The 12,066-nt window shown below is 40.9% G+C and overlaps 1 protein-coding gene across 3 annotated transcripts in view; it reads left to right on the top strand.

The window, feature by feature from the left end:
* Positions 1–12,066, top strand: part of MFRP (membrane frizzled-related protein) — a 179,919-nt gene that overhangs the window by 95,084 nt on the left and 72,769 nt on the right. For all 3 annotated transcript variants that reach the window (XM_085645926.1, XM_085645927.1, XM_085645925.1), the window contains exons 2-4: positions 10,121–10,232; positions 10,881–11,018; positions 11,153–11,308. In XM_085645926.1, coding sequence (XP_085502052.1) covers positions 10,121–10,232; positions 10,881–11,018; positions 11,153–11,308 — 406 coding nt within the window. The remainder of the gene's footprint in view (positions 1–10,120; positions 10,233–10,880; positions 11,019–11,152; positions 11,309–12,066) is intronic.

The raw sequence follows: 12,066 nt of genomic DNA, 5'->3' as shown, positions 1-12,066 counted from the left end.
GTACGCGTACGGTAAGCTCACGGTAAGCGTACGGTAAAAAAAATAAAAATAAATAAATGAAAATCAGATTTAAGAGTTTAGAAATTAGGGAGCTCTAAAAAGAGCTGTTGTGTTTATGGAGTCATTTTTTTAGTGGTACCTACAAGTAAGTACCGATGCAGAGTCTAAGGTTCAAGAGGAAGACTCTGTTCCCTTCATCATTGAAGTGCACACCATCTCCTCTATAAATGTCTTGCATGTCGTAACGCAAGTTGTTGTGGTAAATGGCACCCATACCATAGTCACGGAGGAAAGCAGAAACAGATTTGTTGACGTGCTTTCTTGCTTTGTCAATCTGTGGACAGAAATGATTGGACCAGTTCCATTTTTGCCTTTGGCATATGTTGGAAAACACAAAGGCAGTTTTAGGGAAAAGTGTAAACAGTTGTGCAAAGGTGTCCTTCATAAGCATTTCCAGACCTACCCCAGTCAAAGTGCCTAGGTCATTGCCACCACAGTGCACTATTATGAGGTGAGGGTGTTGGATTTGAATGAAGGATTTCACCAATGGCATCAATTGGTGCCACTTTAACCCTCTCTGACCAATCCATTTAATGTCTACATTTGGCAAAGCAAGGTCTCTCACCATATCTGTTTTCTCTGCAAACTTTTCACTCCAGAAGACATAGCTGTGCCCTACAATCCACACTGTGAACATCTTCAAAGGAGAACTGGATGCACTCAGGAGGTGTCTTTCAGTAGAATGGCAATATGAAAAGAAAGACAGTTTGGAAATGGAGGCATACATATTTTTAACAAAACAAAAAGAACTGATTGGCTGTTTCATACCATTCTAGAAAAAAAACTAGGCTGTATGTGAAAATTAATAGAAGCATGTTTTGTATTGGTACAAAAAAATGTGTAACCAAAGAACAGTACTATGGATTTGCAGTTAGGATTGAAAAGTCAAGCACTCTTGCTCTGTGGAATTGAAACATTGTGTGTCGAACTTCTGACCTAACTGCACACAGCAGTGTTCCATGAGCTGTTGCTATGGTAGCAGGCAGAAGTCAAGTTGGGGGAAGGGTACTAGGCAGAAGTCAAGTTGGGGGCAGGGTACTTTTGGAAAAGGGTTGGTTTTCAACCAATAGAAATGTGTCATTACATTTGAAAAAAAGGGGGAAGCACTGAGATTTGAAACTTACATGTATATGTGTGGAAAAATAGAGGGAAAGTTTGCCATTATCTGGTTCTGCTGAGAGGAGAGAGGTGTACAGAACAGAGATCCTGGCTCTGATAATCTGCTGTTTGAGTGACACATTTCTTTCACAACTAACTAATTTTAAAGGTGAGTTTACAGTTTGAGAGGGGATGTATGTGGTAACTTAAGAAATGAATAATAGAAATGGGAATTGTTTTTGTTGTAGTTACACATGGTGGATTCATAATGTGTCAGTCTGTAAAAGAGATTTTCACTTGGCCCGAAAAAAAAAGAGCAGTAAGTGTGCTTTCAAATTGGCAAAGAAATTTCGTTTTGGCACTAATGTGAAAACATGACTCTGTGTCCATAGAAGAATTATAGGCAGAAATTTATTGCGTCTTGCTCTGGTGATTTCACAGTTGCAGTAGATGGAAAAGAGGAGCGAATTTTTGGGGGAAGAAGCAGAGGCTTAGCACACACCCATGTGCTTGCCATGTATAGTCATGCACAGTAATTAGAAGCGAGTGGGGTTTTCAGGTTTAAGTCTGTAATGCAAATACATTCAGCATCACTAAGGCTGGTTGCTCCTGCTGGAGTGTAGGCAGTCACAGAGAATACACACGGTGGTGGTCTGAAAAAAAAACAGCTTGGACATGTGCATTTAAATAAATTTAAAAAAAAGGTTTCAGAATGTGTCAGTCTGTAAAAGTGATTTCAAAGTGTAAAAAGAGATTTTCACTTGGCCCAAAAAAAAAAGAGCAGTAAGTGTGCTTTCAAATTGGCAAAGAAATTTCGTTTTGGCACTAATGTGAAAACATGACTCTGTGTCCATAGAAGAATTATAGGCAGAAATTTATTGCGTCTTGCTCTGGTGATTTCACAGTTGCAGTAGATGGAAAAGAGGAGCGAATTTTTTGGGGAAGAAGCAGAGGCTTAGCACACACCCATGTGCTTGCCATGTATAGTCATGCACAGTAATTAGAAGCGAGTGGGGTTTTCAGGTTTAAGTCTGTAATGCAAATACATTCAGCATCACTAAGGCTGGTTGCCCCTGCTGGAGTGTAGGCAGTCACAGAGAATACACACGGTGGTGGTCTGAAAAAAAAACAGCTTGGACATGTGCATTTAAATAAATTTAAAAAAAAGGTTTCAGAATGTGTCAGTCTGTAAAAGTGATTTCAAAGTGTAAAAAGAGATTTTCACTTGGCCCAAAAAAAAAAGAGCAGTAAGTGTGCTTTCAAATTGGCAAAGAAATTTCGTTTTGGCACTAATGTGAAAACATGACTGTGTGCATAGAAGAATTATAGGCAGAAATTTATTGCGTCTTGCTCTGGTGATTTCACAGTTGCAGTAGATGGAAAAGAGGAGCGAATTTTTGGGGGAAGAAGCAGAGGCTTAGCACACACCCATGTGCTTGCAATGTATAGTCATGCACAGTAATTAGAAGCGAGTGGGGTTTTCAGGTTTAAGTCTGTAATGCAAATACATTCAGCATCACTAAGCCTGGTTGCCCCTGCTGGAGTGTAGGCAGTCACAGAGAATACACACGGTGGTGGTCTGAAAAAAAAACAGCTTGGACATGTGCATTTAAATAAATTTAAAAAAAAGGTTTCAGAATGTGTCAGTCTGTAAAAGTGATTTCAAAGTGTAAAAAGAGATTTTCACTTGGCCCGAAAAAAAAAGAGCAGTAAGTGTGCTTTCAAATTGGCAAAGAAATTTCGTTTTGGCACTAATGTGAAAACATGACTCTGTGTGCATAGAAGAATTATAGGCAGAAATTTATTGCGTCTTGCTCTGGTGATTTCACAGTTGCAGTAGATGGAAAAGAGGAGCGAATTTTTGGGGGAAGAAGCAGAGGCTTAGCACACACCCATGTGCTTGCCATGTATAGTCATGCACAGTAATTAGAAGCGAGTGGGGTTTTCAGGTTTAAGTCTGTAATGCAAATACATTCAGCATCACTAAGGCTGGTTGCCCCTGCTGGAGTGTAGGCAGTCACAGAGAATACACACGGTGGTGGTCTGAAAAAAAAACAGCTTGGACATGTGCATTTAAATAAATTTAAAAAAAAGGTTTCAGAATGTGTCAGTCTGTAAAAGTGATTTCAAAGTGTAAAAAGAGATTTTCACTTGGCCCGAAAAAAAAAGAACAGTAAGTGTGCTTTCAAATTGGCAAAGAAATTTCGTTTTGGCACTAATGTGAAAACATGACTCTGTGTGCATAGAAGAATTATAGGCAGAAATTTATTGCGTTTTGCTCTGGTGATTTCACAGTTGCAGTAGATGGAAAAGAGGAGCGAATTTTTGGGGGAAGAAGCAGAGGCTTAGCACACACCCATGTGCTTGCCATGTATAGTCATGCACAGTAATTAGAAGCGAGTGGGGTTTTCAGGTTTAAGTCTGTAATGCAAATACATTCAGCATCACTAAGGCTGGTTGCCCCTGCTGGAGTGTAGGCAGTCACAGAGAATACACACGGTGGTGGAATGAAAAAAAAAAAAAAATAAGGCAAAAATATTTTTTGGTAAAAAATGTAAATATGTGTACTGTATTATAAAATGGTTTAAAAATATTAATACTTTTTTCTTTTTTTTCAGATCGATATAGAAAATTTTCATAAACTACAACCATTTAAAAAACTATTTTTTAAAAAAACAAATGAATAAATATTTTTTTCAGTGAGTATGGTAAGTCAATAGTAATAATTGTAGTCTCTCAAGGACCTTGTAATGTGAAAAATGATTTTTAGTGTTTTTTTTTTAAAAATAAAAAAAAAGGTACGCTTACCGTACGCGTACGGTAAAAAAAAAAAAAAAGTTTTTTAAAAAAAATGTAAAAAAAAGATGAAAGATAAGGTTGGCTCTTAAAAGAACCGTTGTGTTCATGCAGGGACAGAGGAAAGGAACCATGGGAAAATCATTCAAAGCTACAAATGTGCTGATCTATTTTGTTATTCACTAGGGAAACACTGGTCTCCCTATAACAAATTAGAGCTTTACAAAATGTGCAATGAATATCAACCTTCCGAAATCGAGGGTTCATTTCCAGAGGGCCAGCAAAAGGAGATTCTCCCCCCACAGATGAAGGGCTCACCTGAGCTGCAGAAGAAGGAGTAAGCTCTGCAGGTGATGGTCCAGGCTGAGCTGCTGTGGATGTACTGGCTCGTCTTTCTGAAGAGTTACCTCCAAAAAGTTGAGCATGTGTCCTTTTGTGTACATCCTTGAGGTGCCTCATCATGGTGTGATTCCCAAAGGAATACTTCCTGTCAGGATTACCTCTAGAAAGTACACGCTTACACAGCTTGCAAGTAACTAAGGGTGCATTCACCTTTTGCTGGCCTTCTGGAAAAGTAAAATAATCCCAAACATAAGAAGGCTTTACTTTCCTCGCTCTCTGCCTCAAGACAGTGCTGCTGGTGCTAGCCTCACTCTCAGAAGAGCTCTGCTGTTCTGCCATCGTATCCCAAAGACAAACCAGCTCCTTCTCCCAAGGGATCACAAGCAGAAATGAGGGGAATGGGTGTGGTGTAGGAGTGTTCTAGAACTGAAAGTAGTTTCAACCAATCAAAAGTTGTGTTTCATGATCACATGACCTACCGTACGCTTACGGTACGCTTACGGTGCGCTTACGGCAAAAAGTACGCGTGCGCGTAAAAAAGACACGCGCTTGCGCGCATGCGCATAACAGTCATTTCCCGGCACTTCCGCGTAACGTGCGCGTGTTGCGTAAGCGCGCACGCGTCCCACGCGCAGTACGCGCGCTACGCAAAGTACGTAACTATACGCAAGCAGCGTAGATAGATTACGGACGTTGCGTGAACCGTACGCTTACCGTGAGCTTACGGTACGCGTACTATAAAAAAAAACAAAAAAAAAAAAAAAATAATCTAGAAATAAATTTTACTTGTTTATTTTAAAAAATTTATATAAAATAAATATTTAATGATTTTAAAAAATTAAGCATAGTCTTTATAAAAGGTAAAAAATTAAATTAAAAATATGTTTGAAAAAAATGAAGAAAAAAAAAAAAAAATTAGCATTTAAAAAACCTTGCAAATTCACTGAAAAAACCATGGGTTTCACACACGTTATAGTTAGGAATTAGCATTTAAAAAACCTTAGAAATTCACTGAAAAAACCATAGGTTTCACACACGTTATAGTTAGGAATTAGCATTTAAAAAACCTTAGAAATTCAGTGAAAAAACCATAGGTTTCACACACGTTATAGTTAGGAATTAGCATTTAAAAAACCTTAGAAATTCAGTGAAAAAACCATAGGTTTCACACATGTTATAGTTAGCTGGACATTTTACTCGTAAAAAACCAATGAAATTGCCCCGTTATAGTTAGTTCAGCTAACTATAACTCGCGCGCCCGCAATGCACTGCTGATGACGTCACATATTACATCACTCATGACATGGTCAGTGACATCACTCATGACATCACTGATGACATCTCAAATGACATCACTGATGACATCACTGATGACATCATCCTTGTGATAGAGAGACAGACCTCCTCTCACCTTAATATAATCTTTGATACACACATTCAAAAATAGAGACTAAAAATTTCAAAACAATGGACATACCAATACCAGTTACAACAACCTCATCAGTAATTCAAAGATCCACATACACATCCACTCATTCACCAACAGTCCTACACAGTCACTCATACATGTACTCACTCATCATATGTACTCATACACCTATACATCCTGTTACACAATGCCACTCATTTGTAGAGTTACTCACACACATAGTCACTCATGCTAATAAAGAATCAAACATCCATTTACTTGCATATACAGTAATACACACACCACCATACTTACTTCTACGGAAACTTACACATACTTAGTCTTTTAAACAATCACTTATAGAAACACATACTTATTCATACAGGAACTCTTTCAATCTCTCCCTCTCATATATACTCACATATATACACCAATACTCACATATACTAGTTTAAAACATATGTAGTTACTCCTGAAGACACTATTGAGACAGTCATTCACTCACTAACACACCCATACACACACTCATCCACCCATACAGTCCTGCACACATGCTGTCTTCAACACATACAAACAGTGAGTCACTCATTCATGCATCTATGCACTACGTAAACCCCCCCACCGTACCATGCAGACACTCAGACTGATACTCAAAAAAACAACTAATAACCTATATAGACACCCATGTAGCTACTCACCAACCCATGCAGCCACTTATACACAAAGTGAGAGATACACTTAATCAGTCAGTTACACAATCAATTTTTCAAAAACAAATCATCCATTTAGACACTTATATACCCATTTATTCTTCCATCGACCTTGAGATATACATATATAAAACATATTTAATTTTCAGAAAAACCCACATTCACTGGATGATGTCATCAGTGATGTCATTTGAGATGTCATCAGTGATGTCATGAGTGATGTCACTGACCATGTCATGAGTGATGTAATATGTGACGTCATCAGCAGTGCATTGCGGGCGCGCGAGTTATAGTTAGCTGAACTAACTATAACGGGGCAATTTCATTGGTTTTTTACGAGTAAAATGTCCAGCTAACTATAACATGTGTGAAACCTATGGTTTTTTCACTGAATTTCTAAGGTTTTTTAAATGCTAATTCCTAACTATAACGTGTGTGAAACCTATGGTTTTTTCACTGAATTTCTAAGGTTTTTTAAATGCTAATTCCTAACTATAACGTGTGTGAAACCTATGGTTTTTTCAGTGAATTTCTAAGGTTTTTTAAATGCTAATTCCTAACTATAACGTGTGTGAAACCCATGGTTTTTTCAGTGAATATATATATATATATATATATATATATATATATATATATATATATATACTTTTTTTTTTCACTGAAAAAACCATAGGTTTCAGGGACGTTATAGTTAGTTGGACATTTCACTTGTACAAAACCAGAGAAATTCGGCCATTATAATTAGTTGAGCATTTCCTTTGAGTTTGGTGGGTTTCTTAAGTGGGTTTCTTAAGTAGTTTTAATTTTTAACTACTCTGCAATGTTATGTTGTATGTGCATTGCAGTGCTGTGGCATGTTGTGGTGCTTGCTTGCTTGCATGCATGCACAGATGTCGATGTCATGCGATGCTGTGTATAGATGAAACTTATGGTGCTGGTACGATGTAACACAGGCATTTTTAGTGCTGCATTGTCCAGCATAGATGTTTGTAAATCGGGGCCTCTACTGTACTGTACTTTATTGTACTGTACTGTACTGTACTACAGTCTGTACTAGCTCAGTATAAAGCCAAGTGCTGGGCAGTAAATTTTCATGCTCACAGCAGTATTTCCATCAGTAGGCAGTAACCCCACCAGGATGCTGAATCTTCCCATACACACACAGGTAAACCACAGCTGCTGCAGTGCCTTGGCAAGGCCATCATGGGTTTTAAAGCAAGCAATGAATGCTCCCTGCCCCTCTAGTTGTAAATGATCACCATCAACTGGGTAACAGTCGCCATTCATACCCCCTGGTCCTGGTTCCACTGCACTTGCTTAACTGATTTAAACTAGGGCCCTAACTTCTGATCTGTAAGCTCTCACACACACACACACACACACACACACAGATACATTTTTAGTTAGTCTGCAAACTCCACCCAACACACACATGTATAACCTCAACTTTGGGCAGTATCACACTGCACATAGATGTTACCCTGTGCCTCACAGGCACCTTCCACTCAACAATTGCAACCCTATCTCAGGCAGTTTAATATCAGCAATTAACAGTAGCCTCCTGCCTGTAGCTGCCACCACAGCGGTGGGTAATAACCAACTACACACAGGTGTACAGCTGTGCTGGGCAGAAAACAAACACATCACAGTAATTCCAGGACTGGGCAGTAAACCTCAACTCATAGGTATAATTTCAGCTTTGGGGCCCTATTATGAGTTTGGTGGTACTCTAGCGGGACCGCCACACTTCCGCACCACCTGCATGCACCCCATGGCGCAGAGGCTCTATTTCCTCACCGCCACTCTTTTCATGGCGGCCGCTCTGCCATAAAAAGTGTGGCAGTGAGGAAACTCATAATATGCCCACCTAGCTTATTGAGGCCTCAAGATTGCCGCACCACCACCAGGGATCTCTGATCCCTGGCGGTTGCGGTGGTCCCAGGGCACCGCCAGACTCGTAAGAAGGCCCTTATTCAGTAACCTACATCACAACAATGTAATGTAACCCTAGCAGAGGCCCACATCATACAAGCCACAGGCGTAGCCCCACCCTTAGACAGTAATCGTAACCATAGCCCGTATCTTCCAACACCAGGACTGCCCTATAGGGCAATCAGGCACTGCCCTATGGGCTAATCTGACAGGTCAGTGCGTTGGACGATTCTTTGGCTGTTTGTGTGCCTGTTATAAGGTCTGCTGGGCCGGTCTTTACTGTTGATTACTCTGATATTATAGCAAACATTCCCTTCAGCAAGCACAAATCCATGCAGCCTTCCTTTCATACCTTGCAAAACACTTATACAGCGCATCTTTTCATGTTAAAAACTGATCTAATTTGTAAAAACCGGCCACCTTTTTAGCTATCTTGGGGGCATATTATCAAGGACTGCGTTAAAATTATCGCCGGTTTAGCGGCAGAAAACTGCCGCTAAAGTGGCGATAATGGGCTTGATAATATGCCCTGGAGAATTCCAATAGAAGCCCATGTTCACACCAGAACATGGACTTCTATTGGAATTCTCCAGGGCATATTATCAAGCCCATTATCGCTGCTTTAGCTGCAGTTTTCTGCCGCTAAACCGGCGGTAATTTTTAACGCCGTCCTTGATAATATGCCCCTAAGTTACTAATGGGGCCATTTTTATTTCGGTGCCAGGGCCTATTTTCTGTCCCAGTCTGATCCTGTCTGACACAGAGTTGTAGTCCTACCAGTGGGTAGTACAATCTAACACAGGATTGGGCTGTTACCTCAGCATTGATAGAAAACGTCTTACACATAGATGTTTCTCCAGCGCTGGCCAGGGATGTACCAAGCCCCAAATTTATGAAGCCTTTATGTTGTCCTTGTGTTGCATTGTGTGGTCCAACGCAAGGACAACACAAAGGCTTCAGTAATATTTACAAAGCCATACAAGGGGCGATTTGTGCTTCCTTGTGTGCCTTTGTAAATATATGTGATACAGCGCAGCTGCTTGCACTGCTTTATGGTACATTTCTAGCTTGGAGGCATTCTACGGGTGGAACATGGGCATTCCAGTACTCAACCCATGGACTTTTGGTGCATTTCCTGATTTACTAGAGCTAGTAAACCTGGAATGCGTCAAAACGCTGTATTCCTAAATCGTTATTTCCTCTTTCCACATGTGCTGCTTTTCCGCGTTCTCCTGTTCACCCAATGTAGTGCAGTAACTTTGCTTGCCTCCCTGTGTTGCGTGGTAGAAATATGCCCAAGATATTCTGGTCAATGGTATGATATGAATACAGATACAAATACTGCAAACAACAACAGTAACAATAATGACGTTTTGTTTTTAATAAGAGCTTGGTACTGCAATTTTGCCAATGGCAGAACAGCATGCAGTAAGACATTATTGTATATAATGTGAAGTTTGTTTGGAGCAGTATTAGTTCAGTCCAAATATTTTAAATAATACATTTTATAGTTTTTGGGGTACATTTGCAATTTTAAGCATATTCATAAAAAGGCATTGGTTAAACCAGTAAAATACATCATACATATTATCAGTGTATTTTAGCAGTGAGGATGCTGCACATGTCCAGTTGGTTCAACAAGGCTGACTTCGCCTTTAAACTTGCATGTTTTATAAGACAAAATGGTTATAGTCAATGAATAGTAAACTCAGAACATAAAGTGTTTTATTTAAAAGGATGTGCAAGTAGAAAATCTTTGTTCTCCCCTCGGCAGGTTCAGTTTTGTAATCCTGTCTTCGAACCCGAGAGTGAACCGGTGTTGGAGGGTTGCCAACCCCCAGAACAAGAAAACACCAATTCAACAGAAAGATGTTGGCAGGAGTCAGGTGAGAAATGCTCATGTGGCAGTGGGACTGAGATGCAAAGGGCAGAGGACCTGGAGCTAAATGTCAGAAGGCCTAGAGGCACAGGGCAAAGGACCTGGGAGTCATGGGGTAGAGGGCCTGGGATGCACAGAGCAAGTGGCATGGGACCCAGTGCTCAGGACTGGGGACACAGGACAGATGAGGGGGCGGGGGCAAAGGAATGAGGGTCTATGGACACAAGATGGAGACCCTGGAAGCATAGGACAGTTGCCATAGGAAGCAGATGGCAGTGAGCCTTTGAGACGATGGCCACAATGAATGGTGAGAAATGCAGATGATCTGTGATGCACAGGGCAGTGGACCTTGGTTGCATAGGTCATTGGCCGTGTGGGGCACGAGGCACAGGTCAAGGGGCCTAGAAGTACCGGGCCATGGCTGTGACATGCAATGGACCTGAGAGGTCAAGGACACGGGACCTGAGACATTGGACTGAAGCACTAGGCCAGAGAACAGATGGCCTAGAGGAACAGGGCAGTAGTCCGCGGATGCCAGAGTTAGGGTGCCAGAGAGAAAACGGCCTAAGAGCACAGACTTCTCACTTGAAAAGCTCCTCCTGTAATCAAACCTTGGTTGAGTGCTGTCTCTTTTGTTCTGCAATCTCCCTTCTAGCGACCGTGGCCGTCTGGAGTCCAGGGCAGATGAAAGAGAGACCCCTGTGGAAGCGCCCGCAGTTTCTGCTAGCTCTGACACTGGTCCTGCTGTTGCTGCTGCTTCTCCTTGCACTCACAGTGGGCATCATTCTTTCCAGTGAGTGTCTATTGTGTGTTTGTTAAACGTCAAAGGGCTGTGACATATTTTAGATGTCGGTGTAAAACTGTTGAGGTTTGGGTGAAGATACTAATGCCACACAATAAGTCCACTTTCATTCTTCTGTTCCACAGAAAGGAAATCGGTGGATTCATCCATCTCAACAGGCCCCAGCTTACCCACTGGGACTCTCAGTCAAGGTGGCATGAGCACGACAGTGTCTACTATTGAAGGACCAGAGCAAACAGGCACCACAGCTCCAGTCTACTCTGTATCGTCGCAAGCTCCAAGTAAGTAAAGAAAAAGGCTGAAAGTCTATATCAGACACAGGTATATATGTTCCACAGTTCCTAACCAAACACTCACCCCATCTCAGACAGCAAACCGAACAAAGCGTACTCAAGAAATGATTGTTTTATTTCGGTCCTATTGTAATTGGTTTTCATGTTGTAATTGTTTTATTGCTGTTGTTAGTCCTATTGTAAAATGCTCTGATGCCCATGGTTCTCTCTGCTATCATGCTAATCTTGCCATCTGTTTCTCTATTTCTTTTGTTACCGCTATGTCCTTTGTTTCGGTCTGATAGCGCCAAGATGCTCCCTGGAGTGGACGTAGCGCTCTATAAATAAACTCATTCATTCATTCATTCATGTACTCACTATAAAAAATAAAACATAAAACAAGAAAAACAAGTCTCCTCCAGCCAATAATCCAACCAGGCCAATCTACACAATCAGCAGTCAGCACAATCTAAAACTCTCTCACAACTCCTATTAGACCAACTCCTCAGCCCCATGGTGCACACCAAACAACACTTTGTAACTCCTATATACTGTCCCCGCCTGCAGCTCCTACATCCAGCAACTTTCTCCAACTGATATTGCCTGTGGCACTCTGTTGTCTTCTGACTTCAATTCCAGGAACTCCTTCCCAAGGTGTGTAATAATGCCTGGAAAAAGGCCTGCATCCATGGGCTGATTATCAAAGATATTTTACAGTCCGGATATTTTGTGACTGCCCGTTGCAGTCGTGGTCTCCTTACTTGGCC

The sequence above is a fragment of the Triturus cristatus genome, chromosome 3_1 (genome assembly GCF_964204655.1).
Source record: "Triturus cristatus chromosome 3_1, aTriCri1.1, whole genome shotgun sequence".
NCBI classification, from domain to species: Eukaryota; Metazoa; Chordata; class Amphibia; order Caudata; family Salamandridae; genus Triturus; species Triturus cristatus.
Note: the sequence above shows the minus strand (reverse complement) of the source record. Positions and strands in the feature narration are given on the sequence as shown.